Here is an 18472-nt window from a genome sequence, read left to right on the forward strand (position 1 = left end):
CCACAATGCCTTTCAGAGGTGATTTCACACCCTTTGCTTTTCCTTCTCTTTGTTTTCCTCTGGCAAAGCATGAGCAGCCCTGGAGGCTTCCTCCCAGGAGAGCACATGCAACTGTATTTACAGCCCCAGCACCACAAGCTGGGCTCTTGGAATCTGGCAGGAGCTCCCCTCTCTTCACATCAGGTGCTTAACAGAGCTGATGCCAGCACGTAGGTGTTCTCTGCTGCACTGGGGATAAACCCTTGGCTCCCATCACTCGGTGGCAGAAGGAAGTCACAGGAGGTAACACCAACACAAAGCAGAACCTCACCTTCACTGACCTAGTGGGCTTGCTTCTGCATGTCCTCGTGTCCTCCTTAGCAATGCTGTGTCAGAAAACAGACTTACCAACGTGGGTTTTCTTTATGAAAGGGGGAGCTAAGGCTGATGTATATTGTGTTTCTTTTACATAGGCAGCTAAAACAAGATTCACTGATTTACTCAATAGGCAGCTAAAACAAGATTCACTGATTTACTCAAGAGTTAAATAAGGATGAATCTTATTCTGTCATAAAGAAATGCAGCATTTCAGATTGTCAGCAGAATATAGTCACTAAGAAATCAACCTTTGGAATCAGCACATTTTAACATCAACTCAGCTTTCAAGCAAGCAGCTTAATGCCCGTGGGTTTAAGATGCTTCAGCATGCTGGAGCTCACAAAGGTATAAAACATGATTTTACCAATGCATATTTCATACTTTGCCAATGATCTCAAATACTTTGATAAATGTGATTTGGTGACTGGAATGATAATTGAAAGCCAAGGGAAAATATCCGGAGGTCATGCATGTGTAACCTGGGGTTTCCCTGGGACTGGGACTTTCTCTTGCTCCGAGCTTGCTTGAACTCACCATGAGTTCCCTCTTAGCTGTCTTCTGAAAAAAACTGCCTCCAAACTGAAAGTGAATAACGATTTGATTCCTCTTTTAAATCTCAAAAGCAAGCATTATATTAAATCCGTATTTTTAAGTGTCACATCTTAGGAAAACAAAAATGCCATTTGTTGCTTCAATGCTCTTACTATTCATTTTTAAATACCTCAACTGAAAAACATGAAGTATACATAAATTGGGTTAGAAAATGTAGAAAAATATTCGAAAATGTACCAGTTCCAATGGTTACTGATCGAGATTAGATATGGTCCAAAAGTGAACCACCATTTTTAATCAGTTTGATGTTTCTCTTCCTTTTGCCTCAGCAGGTAACACCTGGTCATGGGAGGAAATCTCACCCAGACTGAATTCATCCTGGTGGGATTTACAGACAGCCCATGTGCGCAGACCCCACTTTTTGTCTTGTTTCTAGTGATTTACATTGTCACCCTGGTGGAAAACGTTGGGATTATCATCTTGGTTTGGGTGTCTCCCAGCCTCCACACCCCCATGTACTTCTTCCTCACCCATTTTGCCTTCATTGACATCTGCTATTCCACAGTCATCTCCCCCAGAATGCTGGCAGACCTGTTATCAGAGGACAAAACCATTTCTTTCACTGGCTGCATGATGCAGTTCCTCACCTTTGCTTTTTTTAGTACTATTGAGTGTCACCTGCTGGCCATGATGGCCTACGACCGGCACATTGCTATCTGCCATCCTCTGCTTTATGTGACCATCATCTCCAGATGCGTCTGCTGGCAGCTGGTAGCATCGTCCTACCTATTTGCCTTCCTCAGTGCCATCATCTACACATGGTGCCTGTTTGGAGGTTCCTTCTGTGGACCCAAACACATTGACCACTTCTTCTGTGATATTGTACCTGTGCTTAAACTCCTCTGCCCTAATAAATACAACAGCGAGATGGTCATCTTTGCCTTTCTCACCACGAATGTGGTCATGAGCGTGGTCATTTTGCTTTCCTACATCTCTATCATCCGCACTGTGCTGAGGGTGTGCTCAGCACAGAGCAGGGCCAGAGCCTTCCACAGCTGTGCTTCCCATTTGACGGCTGTTGCCTTATTTTTGGGGACATCATTCTTCATGTACCTACAACCTCCTTCTAGCCACAGGAGCCTGGACAAGGTGGCCTCCATCTTCTACGCTTTGCTCACCTTCATGCTCAACCCATTCATCTACAGCCCGAGGAACAAGGAGGTGAAGGCAGCTCTGGTCAAGTGTGAGAGGAGATTGCTCAGCAGATGGCAACATAAAACAGTTGTATCACCTAGTACACCAAGTTCATCTTACGTGAGAGACTTTGGGACACTAAAACAATGGGATTTTCCACTGATCCTCATCATTTTATATAGGTTCATCCACAATTCCTGCACATGAGTCAATGACAGTATTGAATGAGAAATACACACCACAAATCACATCTTCCTTGGAAAGAAACTAAGAGGAAAGGAACCTCAAACTTCATTTCACTTCACAGTCACCAGCCTGTGGGAAGAGATGACCTTCAATTATACCAGGCCTCTTTTCCTCACAGGAAACACCAATCAGCTTTAGTCAGTTACAGGTTTCGTCACTGATAAATATTTGTTTTCCTTGCAAGATTCGTGACCTTGTCCCTCACCTCCAATAAAATTCCTCACTCTTACCTGTGAGTTCTTTCAGCCTGGGAACAGCACTGAGAGCACTGACATTTTTAGTTACTGCTCACATGTTTAGCCTGACCAAGGACTTTGTGAGCCTCATGCTCTGCTAGGGAGGAGGGGAAGCCGGGAGGAAGCAGAGACAGGACACCTGACTCAAACTGACCAAAGGGGTATTCCATACCACAGCACGTCATGCCCAGGAGGTAACTGAGAGTTACCGGGAAGGGCTGGGACTGCGGGGTTGGACGAGGAATTGATTGGTGCATGGTTGGGCTGGGGGGGTGGAGGAGTTATCAGTCAGTGGGTGATGAGGCTTTGTATTCTCTTCCTTTGTTATATCCTTTATTATTATTGGTGGTGTTTTGTGTTATACATTAGTTACTAAAACATTCTTATCTCAACCAGTGGGAGTTCCATTCTTTTGATTTTCTTCCCCATCCCTCTGAGAGCAGGGGGAGGGCAAGGGGGGAGGGGGGGGGGTGCAGTGCGTGTGTGTGTGAGAGACTGTGTGCCTGGGTTTAAACCCAGTTTTCAATGTCAATCTGTTTTCCTGCTGGAAGGCACCAGACTGTGACAGTCCATGAGATGCACTGGAGGAGCGTAGAAAAGGATTTCTGAGTGGTTTTGAATGTCTTTCTTCCCCATTGGGTACTGGGCTAAAACCAAGGCTTGAGACGTGAGAAGATCAATATAACAGAGGGAGAAATAACCCTCAATCAATTTTGGAAATAAGAAAAATATGTAATTCAAAGATTATTGAAAGAACTACATGAAGGCAAGCTGTATTAGGGCACTATTATTCACACCACAGACTATCATAGAATGCTTTGGGTCGAAGGGACCTTAAAAGTCATCCAGTCCCAACCTCCTGCCGAGAACCCCCACACTGCATAAGGTTAAGGGAATGCAGAGTTCTTGGCTCTAGCAGAGCTTTGCTGTGATTGCAGTGAGCTTCCTATGACCAAACCAAATACCCACCTAAGGGTATACAATACAAAATATACCATACATAAACCAAAACTTTAAGGCTTTACCTTGGATATTCTCATGCTAAAATATCTCTAAATCAGTTGTAGATGGGGTCAGGAAGGTTGGTATTTTTGAAGCAAACCCCATACTAGGGGCACTTCTATTCACACCGTGGGCTATCATAGAACGGTTTGGGTTGAAGGGAAATTAAAGCTCACCCAGCTCCAACCCACTGCCATTGGCAGGGACCCCTTCCACTAGAGCAGCTTGCTCCAAGCCCCTGTGTCCGTCCAACCTGGCCTTGAACACTGCCAGGGGTGGGGCAGCCACAGCTTCTCTGGACACCCTGTGCCAGCGCCTCAGCACCCTCACAGGGAAGAACTTCTTCCTTATCTCCAACCTGAATTTCCCTGTTTCAGTTTAAACCCATCACCCCTTGCCCTATCAATACAGTCCCTGGAAAAGAGTGAAATTTAACATGCCATCAAGCATGTGAGAGGCAGCATGACCAGAGTCAAACTGGACACATCACCCATCAAACCCTTTTGTACCTGCTTGGTTAAAGAGGAAGGTAGTGGTGGATGCAGTGCCTGCAGCTCCTCCTGGAGACCATGGGATGGGTTGAAGGAGAGATGCTTGGGAGCAGGATGCTCCAGGCTGGCTGGTGGAAGGGTTTTATCTCACAGGAGGCATTACCTCAGAGGCTTGTGTTGAGCAAACTGTTCTCCCAAAGGACCCTCCTCCATCGGATAATTAGTTTGACTTGATCAGCAAAACAACCTCTCAATTCCTCTCTCCCCAAACTCCTTCTGGCTGCATCAACACCTCCAAGAGCAGTTCTCCTGCAGAGACCTACCCAGGAAGACAGGCCCAGGACAGTTTGCTTTGTATTTCCCCATCTATCACACACCTCTTCCTTTCAGTGTTTCCTGAGGAAGCCCTTTACATCCACAGAGATCATCTAATATTGCATTGAAGGGAGCTGAAAACAAGCACAACAAAGCACCCTCTCTGTGTGGATGGTTTGCGCTGGTCATGGGGAGTCCTTTCCATCACATGCATTTATTTCCATACAGTTGACTAGTGATTGTACAACACTTTGGTCAAAAGCATTGGCTCAAAACGTGGCTGCTTTGAGGATATATCAGGGTGAAGTCAGATTTCCCAGTCTTCATCTGAAGAATCCTGAGTGCCGGTGTGTCCCGAATGCTTCTCCTAGATGAAGAGACATGATAAAACCCTTAGGAAAAATACTAAATGATAACCTTGTCCCAGACATCTAGAAAACACAAAGGATGGGGCAATCAGGGGAGAAAATTGAGCTATGAAAGTGTGGGGAAGGAAGAAGAAGTACACAGGTGGCTTTAGATGTTTTCAATGTCAACCCGTTTTTCTGCTAGAAGGCACCAGACTGACAGTCCAGGAGATGCATTGGAGGAGGGTAGAAAAGGATTTCTGTGTGGTTTTGAATGTCTTTCTTCCCCATTGGGTAGTGGGCTAAACCGAAGTCTTGTGAAGTGGGGAAATCAGTATAACAGAGGGAGAAATAACTCACAATCAACTTCTGGAAAGAAGAGCAATATGTAATTCAAAGATTATTAAAAAGAACTATATGAAGGCAAAAAGAGGCACTAAGCATACCTGGGTGCGCTTATGCAGGGTGAATAATCAGCTTGAAGTCCCAGATGCAGACAGCTGGGTACTGCACTTGCTCCATCCGCTTCGTCAGGGGACCCAAGCAAGCAGCACCTTGGGTGTTCAGGGGAGAGGAAGACCCCTGATCCTCCCTCCTAGCAGCACTCAGGTTTTTTAGAACCCTACTTCAATTCACAGCAGAGCAGAGGCTCAGATATGACTTGTCCCCATTCAGCACAAGGGCTCTGATATCAAGAGACTGACAGAGCTTTATTTCTTAGAATCCCAGCCTGGATTCAATTACAGAAAGCTTACATGAAGAGGAAGTGGGGAGAAGTTACTGCTGGTTCCCATTTCACTGGGGATATCCCTGATGCAGTAAGGGGAGTCAGAATTCCAGACTGGTTTGAATTGAAGGGACCTTAAAGCTCATCCAGCTCCAACCCCTGCTATGGACAGGGACACCTTCCACTAGAGCAGCTTGCTCCAAGCCCCTGTGTCCAACCTGGCCTTGAACACTGCCAGGGATGGGGCAGCCACAGCTTCTCTGGGCACCCTGTGCCAGCGCCTCAGCACCCTCCCAGGGAGAAACTTCTGCCTAAGAGCTCATCTCAATATCCCCTCTGTCATTTCACGTGACCAAACCTTATGGGCTGGAGTTGAAATACCTGGAAATATCAGTTAATATTTCCTTAAAACCAGAAATAAAATCAGAAATCATTTGTTAATATAAAACATGAGCTCAGATACCAGCTGGTTTGATGCCAGCAGGGCAAAGCCACCACCTTCTCCCTTTTTGCTCTCTGAAGCCTGAAATAAAGTCTATTGTTATGTTTAATAGCATTTAAATAATAAAATATATTAATTTCAAGTAATATTTATGTAACATTCACATTGGACAACAACTTTCTTTCCAATACACAGTCACTGTCAGGTCTCAGGCTTCTTCATTTCTGTCGATCCCAGCACAGAATGCAGCCTTGGTTTAAGGAGTAGCATGTTTTCCAGGTGTCATGCTTCCAAGTATGCTTAGTCCCTGCTTTGTGAAGGTGCTATATCCACCCATCCTCATCAAGGTGCTATATCCAACCATCCTCTTCAAGGTACAATATCCAGCCATCCTTGAACGTGCAATATCCAGCTACCTTCTTCTCCTCACCAGGGCAGGGTAGCCCTCTCCTTTCAGCTGATTAGAAATCATGAATGGACAAAGAGGAGAGGACTCTACTTTCTGCTTTCGTCATGGCATTCTTCATATCCACATTTCTTAGGCTGTAGCTGAGTGGGTTCAGCATGGGGACAGCCAGAGAGTACAGCATGGAGATCACCTCGTCATGCTTCGAGGAATGGCTGGAGACACGGAGCAGGTACTGGAAGAGGGAGCTGCCATTGTACAAAGCAATGGAGATGAAGTGAGAGGCACAGGTGAAGAAAGCTTTGTGTTGACCAACCACAGACTGCATTAGCATGACAGTGGAAAGGACCAAAAAGTAGGAGATGAGGATGAAGACCGCGGTGCTCAGTACCTTGAACCCCACCACGGCAGCCAACCATCACCTCGATGGCAGGGGTGTCAGAGCAGGAGAGGGCTAGCAGTGGTGGTCCATCACAGAAGAAGTGATGGAACATCTTGGAACAACAGAATGGGAGACGAGATATGGAAACCGTGTGTATGGTAGAGCTGATCACGCCAGCTAAGCAGGCACTAGCCAACATCCCAATGCAAAGCCTTTGGGACATGACCATGGAGTAGGAGAAGGGGGTTACAAATGGCCATGTAGCGATCATAAGCTATAGCAGCCAGCACGTAGCACTCGGTTGTGGCACAGGTTGCAAAGGAGAACACCTGAGTGGCACATCTAATGAAGGAAATCACCTTTTTCTCCACTAGAACATTGAGCAAGGTTTGAGGGATGATGTTAGAAGAGTAGCAGACATCCAGGAGAGACAAGTGGCTTAGGAAGAAGTACATGGGGGTGTGTAGGCAGGAATCCATCCTGATTAATGCAGTTACTCCCAGGTTTCCTATGAAGGTAACAACATAGATGGCAAGGAATAAGACAAAGCACATCACCCGCAGGTCTTCCCTGTTTGTGAAGCCCAGGAGAATAAACTCAGAGGGGGACATATAATTATCTTCAACCATAGTAAACCTATAAGCAGTTTGCCTGATTTATGTCTTTAAATTGAAATGCTGAATAGGCCCAAATCCCTCAATAATGTTAAGAATGTGAGGTTTTATCTATCAATCAGTTACACCACTTTAAGTCAATAGAAAGTGTGTAGTTTTTATATACACACACATGCTGCTACTTAGAAGGAAAAAATAAAAGCACAACTTCCTTTTCATTTTGATGCAGCTGCCTTTACTTTTCAATCAGAAATGCTTCCATTACTGTGCTCCCAAAGATGAGAGGGGGCTGCAGGGCCTTCAAGGAAAGGACAGAAGTCACCTCCTTGCTCCCAAAAAGCCCTAGTAGGGAATGACCCTGTTTATTCCTGCCTAGCACTTAATGTTCTGTAACAAAAGGTGGGTTTCCTACCCCATGCAGGTTACCAGGATGGATCCACCAGTAACACAGGAACTTGGTTACTGTATAGGCATCCTCACCCATTTAATTCAGCATCAGAGAGCACCTAAATAAGCCCAGCTGCTCCCCTGGGATTATTTAGGTGCTGATGGGTGTGATTTACATACATCAACAACAAGGAATTAAATCCTTCATCTCCATGGGATAAACCTGTTTTGAGATCTGATGTGTTTTCCTTTGCTTTCATTACAAAATCTGGGATGGCTTTGTCAGGAGTAAAGATGTGCAATGCGGACGCTTTCTGAGAGGGATCTGTGGATCTAGAGGAAACAACTGATGGAGAAGGGAATAATTTAAAACACCATGAATTTGCACTTCAAATTGTGTACGGATAGCACAGGCTATTTAATGAAAAAAAAACATTTAAAAGGCAGAATGAATTTGATATCCTCAACAACAGAAGGACATGGAGCAAGTGCAGAGGAGGAGAAGAGGACACAAGGATGATCAGGGGCTAGAGCACCTCCCATACAGAGCCAGGCTGAGAACATTGGGGCTGTTCAGCCTGGAGAAGAGAAGCTGCGTGGAGACCTCAGAGCAGCTTCCAGTGTCTGAATGGTGCTACAAGGATGCTGGAGAGGGACTCTTCATCAGAGACTGGAGTGACAGGAAAAGGGGTGATGGGTTCAAAATGAAACAGGGGGAGTTCAGGTTACAGATAACAAAGAAGCTCTTCCCTGTGAGGGTGCTGAGGCACTGGCACAGGGTGCCCAGAGAAGCTGTGGCTGCCCCATCCCTGGCAGTGCTCAAGGCCAGGCTGGACAAAGTCTTGGGTGACATGGTCTAATGTGTAGTGTCCCTGATCATGACAGGGGGTTGGAACCAAGCTTCTTTCCAACCCAAACCACTCTATGATTCTACAATAATCTACATTTCATACAACCTGAAGCCTCAGCCAAAAACTGCTTTAGGAAAAGTGGGGTTTAAAACATCATTTCTAAATGTGAGGGGACTTCATTTCAAGCTGTTAACAGGGTCAGGAAATAAACTGTCTACATAGGATCAGCCAACTGTAGAGGCAACATGACGGTCTTAGTTTATTTATCTATTATTTCTCAGTTTCCTGGGCAAGAACAAGCCACTTGGCTAATCAAACTTTCCCAGCACGTAAGAAAAAGTTTTTATCTTAAATAAAAAGAAGTGGATATTCCCAGCAACGTCCAATAGATGGTGGTGTTGTATAAGAAATCCTGATCCATGATTTTCTAGCCACTTATTTCAACTCTTCTGCCTTTTGATACCTAAAGGGACTCCTGTGACCATTTTGCACCTCTTGGAGGTGACCACAGAAAGCAATGGTACCAAGAAGGAACAAAAATCACACAGGAAAAGGAGTGGATTTTGTTCAGAAGTAGATGAAATGCAGCTTTGAAGGGGAAATGGGCATCTAAAGAGCAGGCATATGTGGGTACTGTCATGTCCTGCTGGCAACAGTAAGAGTCAGCTTCAGGTTCGTAACTTTAGTAAACAGTTAGAACAAAGAATAAGAGTAAAGAATAAGAATATATAGATAATATATATATAATTATAAATTAAATATATATAACAAATACAATGTAAATTATAAAGTATAAAAAAAGAATAAAGATTTATTTCTTAGTGCTGGCCAGGGTCACATCCTTGTTTGGGTTATTTTCCCCTGGATTAAAGAGTGTTTTTCCCACTGGTGATGCCACAGCTCAAGTGACCACAGGTGGAAAATCTCCATCCAGGACTCAGCCAAGCCTTCTCCTTCCTATCAGCCCATCAGCTCCAAATCCATTCCCAGAGGAGCTTGTTAACACAGATGGATCAGGGACATCTCACACCTTTGAGTGATGAGCTGCTAAAGAAATAGGGAAGTTTTGGGTGTGTGGGGAAACCCTGTGGTGACTGTTTTCCCTGGTGGCATTGCGATTTTATAGCAACCAAGATATGGGGGAGCTGCAATTTGTGCCAGGAATGACTTCATGCATAGGAAATAAGGACTTTTGGTTGGTTTTCTTCATTACCTTCGATTTCCCTGTTGTTTCAGGGTGTTGGTGTGTTTCCATGTTTGCTTTGGGTTACTTTAATCCCCATTGCCTCAAACCAAAGTGCAACTCTCCTGCGGCAAACTCTACTGATAACATTCTTGCCTTTGTTTTTAACAAACCACTGTGGGTATAAATTAGAGAACTCCTTAGAGCTTCTCTTAAAGGCTTTGAGAAAGGCAGAACTTGATGAGGAAAATGAAAGGGTGAAGTTCTACAGCTGCCTGAATAGAGGTGGCAAGCCCAATTTGAATGTGATTTAACTCAGCAGCCTGGTTCCAAACACAGACCTGATGAAGAATTTGCATTTCATTCACTTGGCTCATGCACAATATCCTATTGCTCCATAACTGCATTAAAACATCAGTTCATCCATTTAGATCTTGGGTTTCCATCCTTCCTGGGAAAAGCTTTGCATAGGAGCTGCCTCCTCTACCCAGCCCATAAATCACTGAGACCCCAACTAAACTGAGGCAAGGAAAACTAGTATTGTTGTGTGTTGGTGTTCACATTTAACACAAGAATATATTGAGTGATATATAAATATATAGGTTAGGATGCATTTAATATTGTGTTGTGATATATATACACACATACGTAAGTGTTTATGTGTATAATTTGCCAGTCATAGGAACAGAGACCTCCTAGATGTCCTTTCTGAACAGTAACTATGTCCTGCTGGTCATTGTCACATCAGTGACTGGTCATGGTCACATCAGGTTGCTCCTGGCCTCATTCAGGCAGCTTTTGAACATGGCCATGGGTGGAGCCTCCACAGCCTCTGGAACAAAGCCTCATGTTACCCAAATCCCTGGATCAGGGTTTTCAAAGCCTCACTGTGATTCTTTCTGCTGTTCTCCTCAGAGCATCCTTCATCTCTTTGTTCCTCAAGCTGTAGATGAGAGGGTTGAGCATGGGGATCACCACCGTGTAGAAAACAGAGACCACTTTGTCATTGTTCAGGGAGTAACTAGAGCTAGGGCGTAAATACATGAAGATGGTTGTTCCATACAATATGGTCACCACAATCAGGTGGGACATACAGGTGGAAAAGGCTTTTTGCCTGCCCTCAGCAGAACGGACACTCAGGATGGCAAAGAAGATGAAGACGTAGGAGACCAGAATGGCAGAGATGGTGCTGAGCTCAATGACACCAGCCAAGGAGAAGAGGATCATCTCATTGATGTACGTGCTGGCACAGGACAGAGCCAGGAGAGGAGGAACATCACAGAAGAAGTGGTTGATGACATTGGAGCTGCAGAAGGGCAGCCTGATGATGAGGGTCATCTGAATGATGGAGTTCAGGACACCCCCAATATAGCACCCAACCACCAGCCCCACACATAACCTCCGAGTCATGAGCTAGCTACAGTGGAATGGACTGCTCTGTGGCCATCTGCTCCAAGCTTGCCCTCTTACACAGCCCAAGGAAAGAGGAGGCCCCTTCTGAAGTGAGAGCATCCCAGCTTCCCCAAACACCTCTGAGCAGATTCATTTGTATCACTCAATCCCATTTTGGTACCTACAGTTTGATGAGACCAATGGCTACAGCAGCAGAGAGGATTCGATGTGACACAAACCAAGCCACTATTTCAGGGCCAGTGGCTAGGTTCATCTGTCCTTGTGAGGACAGGGGCCTGTAGGGACAGGCCAAGGAGAATGGCTTTAACCTGCCCCAGGGGAGACTGAGATGAGGCAGAAGTTCTTCCCTGTGAGGGTGCTGAGGTGCTGGCACAGGGTGCCCAGAGAAGCTGTGGCTGCCCCATCCCTGGCAGTGTTCAAGGGCAGGTTGGACACAGGGGCTTGGAGCAAGCTGCTCTAGTGGAAGGTGTCCCTGCCCGTGTCAGGGGTTGGAGCTGGATGAGCTTTAAACTCCCTTCCAACCCAAATCAGGCTGGGATTCTATGAGTACATCCCAGCAAGAATATTTCATCTCTTTAAAACCAACACAGAGGAGCAAATCTTTACCTGGCACTATTCTGAGCAGCCTCCCCAGTTGCTGCAGTGATTTCTACCAGAGCATGGCTAACCTGGACCTTTCATGGTATGGTCTCACGTACCTGTGGAAGGGGGTCACCTCTTACAGCTGTAAATTCTCTTCCACATTAGATGACACTGGATATCTGCACAGCAAATCAAGGGGATTATCTCTTGAAGGCATCTTCCTAGATTCCAAACAAGAATGTCTCTCCTGAATCTCCAAGAGCTTCCAGCCTATTTTCATCAGATGAAGTTCTTCACTTGCACCAATATGTTGCCTTTGTATCTCTCCCTGCAGGTCTTTAAAGGCAACAGACACAAACACTTAAGGAATAAGTGTTTGTCACAGTTTTGGCTACAGTTCAGGGCTCTAAGACACGTGAACCTTGGTTGTATATTGCTGGCCCCTGAATGAGAACCCATGAGTCACAACAGCCTAAACTACTAATAAAGGTTTAGCTTTAGATTGGATCTAAGGAGGAAATTCTTTCCTGTTAGTGTGGTAAGGCACTGGAATAGGGTGCCCAGGGAGGTTGTGATTGCTCCATCCCTGGCAGTGTTCAAGACCAGGTTGGATGAGGCCTTGGATGACATGGTTTAATGTGAGGTGTCCCTGCCCATGGCAGGGGGGTTGGAACTTGATGATCATACGGTGGTTTCCAACCCTAACTATTCTATGATTCTGTGATTCTATGCACACAGGCTGATGAAATATCTCTTCTAATTATTGTCACAAAGATGTCTAACCTGTTACAACATTCAGCATAAGAACAGTGACCTCCTAGATGTCCTTTCTGAACAATAACTATGTCCTGTGGTTTTCATGGTAACATCAGGTTGCTCCTGGCCTCATTCACCTTTGAATATCAGGGGGAATCCCATCCCAGGCTTCAGCTTCACAAGAGATTTCACTTCAAAGAAGGGAATTGTAAGCAATGGAATTCATAACTGAGAATGATGAACTGTGCTGAGACCATCCAGTGGTAAGGAGAATTTGGGCACATCAAGGGCTCATCCCATTCATATTAAGGGGTGTTACATTCATCTGAAGTCCTATTTACTTAAATGGTGAGGTAAATGGAAATAAGCTGGAAATGAGCAACCACATGCCATGTCCATGACCAGATCATCCTAAAGCACACCAGGGAAAACTAAATTGTCTATGTCACTTACAAAGTAAGCCTGTTGATGGTGACTTAGGTCGGGGGAAAAGTTTCTTCTACTTGTGGTCAACAAAGGAGCCACAATCAATGCAATTAAATGCTGAAAAGTTAGGAAGGACAGAGGCCTTTGAAATCAGACCAGAAAATAACACTTGAATGTAATGTTCGATTTCTCACTCTAATTTCCCTCACTGAATAGACTATCTCCTAAGTTGCCCATGTAGGGATAGGATCTGGGTGGAGAGGGACTGGCAGAACAGTGAGCACTGGCTGGGCTGTTGGGTGCAGAGGGTGAGAGATTCTAGTCTGCAGGAGACCAGAGACTGCCACAGGGGTTTGTCTTCTAAATCTGTCTAAACAGAACCAAAAGAGAATGCCATGGGGTGCAGGACCCATCCCACAGTATCTGAGCAAGAGCAGGAGGGCAGGAACAGAGACCTGGGACAAGCCAACACAGATCAAATCAATCCCCCGATCACGATCAGGTTCAGCAATTGCTAGGAAGATACATGAACAAGCTTTGGTCACCATCAAAGGATCCCATAGATGTGCACAACTCCTGCTAAAACGAAAACAAAAACTCAAAAATAGCCCAACTTCCCTGGGCTGAGCTTAAATAGAGATGAGGAGTAAATGGGTGGAGGGTAGGGATGAAGTCCCAGCTGAGGCTGCTCAGGGGAATAAAGGCCTATTAGTTCACCCTGGGACAATTCATCACTGCTTCAAATGCTCGTTTCTCATCCTTCAATACAGTGGAAGCCCTAAAGCACAAGCTCAGGTGTTGGACATCCAGGCACTATATGTGGATAATCCCACTGGGGCTCAAGTGTTCACAGAGGGATATCAGCAGCAGCTCCAGAGAAGGAGTCACTTGTGGTTCCTGTCGCATTTAGGGACCCTCTACAAGATCTGAAATGTCTCTAAACCCATCCTCATTCTTTTGGCAAAGAGAGATAGAATGCTTGGCATAATACACAAGTATGTCAGAAGCATCCCTTCATGACTCTCAGATGCCCAAGCACCACAATGCCTTTCAGAGGTGATTTCACACCCTTTGCTTTTCCTTCTCTTTGTTTTCCTCTGGGAAAGCATGAGCAGCCCTGGAGGCTTCCTCCCAGGAGAGCACATGCAACTGTATTTACAGCCCCAGCACCACAAGCTGGGCTCTTGGAGTCTGGCACGAGCTCCCTTCTCTTCACATCAGGTGCTTAACAGAGCTGATGCCGGTACGTAGATGTTCTCTGCTGCATTGGGGATAAATCCTTGGCTCCCATCACTCGGTGGCAGAGGGAAGGCACAGGAGGTAACACCAACACAAAGCAGAGCCTCACGTGCAGTGAGGTAGTGGGTTTGCTTCTTCATGTTCTCTCATCCTCTTTGGTAAAGCTGTGTCAGAAAACAGCCTTACCAATGTGGGTTTTCTTTATAAGAAGAGGGAGCAATGTCTGATGCAGGTTGTGTTTCTTTTACATCGGCAGCTAAAGCAAGATGAACTGATTTATTCAAAAGAATCTTATTCTGTTATAAAGAAATGCAGCATTTCAGATTGTCAACAGAATATGGTCACTAACAAATCAGCCTTTGGATTCAGCCTCTTATAACATCAACTCTTTTTTAGGTCAAGCAACATAATGCCCATAGGTGTGAAGGTGCTTCAGCATGCTGGAACTCAGAAAGGTATAAATCATGACTTTAGCAATGTGAATGTTATCCTTTTTGAATTATGTATAACACTTTGATAAATGCAATCTGAAGACTGGCATTAGAACTAAAAACCAAAGGAAAATTCTGGAGGTCATTAATGTGTAAGCTACCATTTCAATGGGAATGTGACTTTCTCTTGCTCAAGGTTTATGTGTGCTCCTATGAGGTTCCTCTAAGCTGTCTTCTGACACAAACTGCCTCCAATCTGAAAATGAGTAAAGATCTGATTCTTCACTCAAACCTGAAAAATCAGGTGCTTGAATAAATCCATAGTTTATGTTTCTCAGCATAGAAGAACAAAAATGGCAGTTTTTGCTTCATCGCACTCTCTGTTCTTTTCCAAATACCTCAAATGAAAACCAAAATCATATAATTTGGGTTTAAAAAATACAATACAAAATATTAATTCCACCAAAACATGGCAGTTAAACTGGTGATCGATTGTAGTTAAATGTGGTCCAAAAGTGAATTTCTGTTTGCAATGATTTTGATGTTTTCCTTCCTTTTGCCTTGGTAGGTAACACCTGGTCATGAGAGGAAATCACACGCAGACTAAACTCATCCTGTTGGGAATTACAGACAGCCCATATGCACAGACCCCTCTTTTAGTCTTGTTTCTATTGATTTACATTGTCACTTTGGTGGGGAACTTTGGCATTATCATCTTGGTGCGGGTCTCCCAGCCTCCACACCCCCATGTACTTCTTCCTCACCCATTTTGCCTTCACTGACATCTGCTATTCCACAGTCTTCTGCCCCAGGATGCTGGCAGACCTGTTATCAGAGGACAAAACCATTTCTTTCACTGGCTGCATGACGCAGTTCCTCACCTTTGCTTTCTTTGCTACTATTGAGTGTCACCTCCTGGCCATGATGGCCTATGATTGCCATGTTGCTATCTGCCAACCCCTGCTTTATGTGACCATCATCTCCAGCCATGTCTGCTGGCAGCTGGTAGTATCATCCTACCTATTCGCCTTCCTCAGTGCCATCGTCTACACATGGTGCGTGTTTGGAGGTTCCTTCCGTGGTCCCAACCGCATTGACCACTTCTTCTGTGACAAAGTTCCTGTGCTGAAGCTCCTGTGCTCCGACACCCACAGCAGCGAGATGCTCATCTTTGCCTTCGTCACCATCAACTTAGTGGGCACAAGCGTGGTCATTTTACTCTCCTACATGTCTATCATCCGCACCGTGCTGAGGATGTGCTCAGCACAGAGCAGGGCCAGAGCCTTCCACACCTGTGCCTCCCATTTGATGGCTGTTTCTATATTCTTTGGGACAGGATTCTTCATGTACCTACAACCTTCTTCTAGCCATAGGAGCCTGGATAAGGTGGCCTCCGTCTTCTACACCGTGGTCACCCCAATGCTCAACCCATTCACCTACAGCCTGAGGAACAAGGAGGTGAAGGGGGCTCTGCTGAAGTGTGGGAGGAGGATGTTCAACCACTGGCAAAAAGCAAGACTTGTATCATGCAGGACATGAATACTCTACATCAAGTGAGAACGCCTAAACTAATGGGATTTTCCACTAATCCTCATGACTCTGTGTAGCTCTTTCACAGTTCCTGCACAATAGTCAGAGTATTTAATGAGAAATAGAACCCCCATCACATCTTCCTTGGAAGGAAACCAAGAGGAGCAGGAACCTCAAACTTCATTTCACTTCTCAGCCACCAGCGTGTAGGAAGAGATTACCTTGAATTATCCCAGGCTTCTTTTTCCTCGCAGGAAACACCCATCAGCTTTATTCAATTCTCACTTTTGTCACTGATAAATATCCACTTTTTTTTTGCAAGATTCTTGACCTTGTCCCTCAGCTCCAATATGTGTAATATGTGTTTATGTGTGTAAATATATATATGTGTGACAGAGGAATACAAATAAAACGTATAAAACTGGTATTACAAATAAAGTGACACAGATAGACTTAGAGAATCACAGAATTGTTTAGGTTGGAAAAGACCTTTAAGATCATCCAGTCCAACCATTCCCCAGCACTGCCAAGGCCACCACTAACCCATGGTACTAAGGGCCTTGTCTACACGGTTTAGGACACTTGTAGGAATGGTGAGCCCAGCTCTGCCCCGGGCAGCCTATTCCAATGCCTGAGCACCCTTTTAGATATTTCCTAAAGAGAGCTGACTGGGAGGGTACTGTGCAAATGGATGGTGGTAGCAGTGATCCTTCAGCAAGAGGGATTTATTGGAAGCCTGCTGCAGTGTTTGGCTATGGGGTATATGCTGGCTTTTGATCAGCCTTGGGGAAAACATACCTGGCATCTACACTGGATATAACTGTATAGGAGATTTTCCCACTGATTTTCCCACTGGACTCCAGTATTTAAGCTCATTTTATAAATTCATACTGTCGTTGTTTCTATTTTTCCCCAAGAAAGTGATTTCTTACTTTCTAATCTTTTTACTACTACCTTCGGTTTCCTTTGCACAAGCATACGGGCCCTTTGGGGAGGCAGCGAGATCAAAGGAAGCTGACAGAGCCACCTGTATTTAGAATTCCCATGACATTTCCCATGACAATTCCACTTGGACTCAATGTATGGATCTGCATGACTGTACTGCACAGAATCATCTCTATCTTGAGAAAAAAATGATTTTCTCACCTCCTGGCTTGCTTTATAAATCAGAGCTTCAGAGAAGTAAATCCTCCAAGTCTCCTTTTTTTTCTGTTCAGTTCTATAGGGTGTTGGGTGTCAATGTTTGGCTGCATCTACCAGAGACTCCTGTCTTTACCGGTTATTACTTTCTATCTTAGATGGTTGGGATACGATGCCAGCAGCCTCACTGGGCACATCACCTATGGCAATCTTGTTTTCTCTCCCCTTCAGCTTTAGCTGAAAAATTTCCTTAGTGATTTCGAAAGTTAAAAATCTGGAGCTGTTAATTCCTCAACCTTTGAGATGAGTTGTCTTCTGGGAGACAGAATAGAACAAGATCGGACACTGTCCTGAAGTTACTGAGAAAGAGCATTTCTTAGAGATGGTACCTCAGCATCTTCAAAGCAAAGAAACATTGAAGCTGGAAAGATTAAAGAGTCTTTACTAAGACTTGAAACACATTTCCAAATAAAAGTGCTGCCTATCTACTAGAGACCATAATTCTAATATCATATTTTGAAATGGAGGAGATACTAATGACCAGAGAATAACACTGAATAGAATGCTCAGTTGATTACTCTGTTTTCCTCACTGAGAAGACTATCTCCTAATTTGCCCATGCAGGGACATGGTCTGAATGGAGAGCGTGTGCCAGAGCAGTGAGCCCTGGCTGGGCTGTTGGGTACAGCCAGAGAAAAGTTCTAATTTCATAGAATAGTCAGGGTTGGAAAGGACCTTAAGATCATCCAGTTCCAACCCCCTTACCATGGGCAGGGACACCTCACGCTAAACCATGCCACCCAAGGATGGTTTGCAGAAACCTGGCCAGTACCACAGGGGTTTCTCTCTTTAATCTCTTGAAACAGAGCCAAAGGGGAACACCATGGGGGGCAGGGACCACCCCACAGTACCTGAGCAAGAGAAGCAGGGCAGGAACAGAGACCTGGGCCAAGTTCAGCCAAGACTCCAAATCATCAGGCAAGTTGGTGATGACAAGATAGGTACAAGAGCAGGCCAAGTCAGATCAAATCAGGCCCTGAACCACGGTCAGGTCCAGCAATTGCTAGGGAAGTCTATGAGCAAACCTAGGTCTTCATCAAAGGATTCCACAGGTGTGCACACCTCCTGCCAAACTGGGAACTGGAACTCCTCTTATGAAGTTCAACCTCCCTGGGCTGAGATTAAATAGAGAAGGGGGACAAATGGGCAGAGGGTGGGGATGG

General features: G+C 45.0%; 2 protein-coding genes and 2 pseudogenes across 2 annotated transcripts in view; 2 read left to right on the top strand and 2 right to left on the bottom strand.

The window, feature by feature from the left end:
• LOC133283275 (olfactory receptor 14C36-like) overlaps positions 1-18472 on the top strand; it is a 538687-nt gene that overhangs the window by 234731 nt on the left and 285484 nt on the right. The gene's annotated exons all lie outside the window — the stretch shown is intronic.
• LOC133283286 (olfactory receptor 5AP2-like) lies at positions 6260-7326 on the bottom strand (annotated as a pseudogene).
• On the bottom strand, positions 10609-11244 carry LOC133283287 (olfactory receptor 5AR1-like). Its single transcript, XM_061479976.1, has 2 exons — positions 11203-11244; positions 10609-11145 (listed from the first exon to the last, which is right to left on the bottom strand). Exons 1-2 carry the CDS (start codon positions 11242-11244, stop codon positions 10609-10611), a joined length of 579 nt encoding a protein of 192 aa, XP_061335960.1.
• LOC133283288 (olfactory receptor 5AP2-like) lies at positions 15161-16118 on the top strand (annotated as a pseudogene).

The sequence above is a fragment of the Pezoporus flaviventris genome, unplaced genomic scaffold, assembly GCF_033815535.1.
Source record: "Pezoporus flaviventris isolate CSIRO_AGI_PZ_B2104156 unplaced genomic scaffold, CSIRO_AGI_Pfla_v1 ptg000160l, whole genome shotgun sequence".
Classification (NCBI taxonomy): domain Eukaryota; kingdom Metazoa; phylum Chordata; class Aves; order Psittaciformes; family Psittacidae; genus Pezoporus; species Pezoporus flaviventris.

What these genes read in the sequence shown, in the direction of transcription:
- LOC133283287 (XM_061479976.1), bottom strand. Translation starts at nt 11,244, where the DNA reads ATGCTCTCACTTCAGAAGGGGCCTCCTCTTTCCTTGGGCTGT. An exon ending in CTCCTCTTTCCTTGGGCTGT is followed by an intron (nt 11,146 to 11,202) that starts GTAAGAGGGCAA and finishes CACTGTAGCTAG; the next exon opens with CTCATGACTCGGAGGTTATG.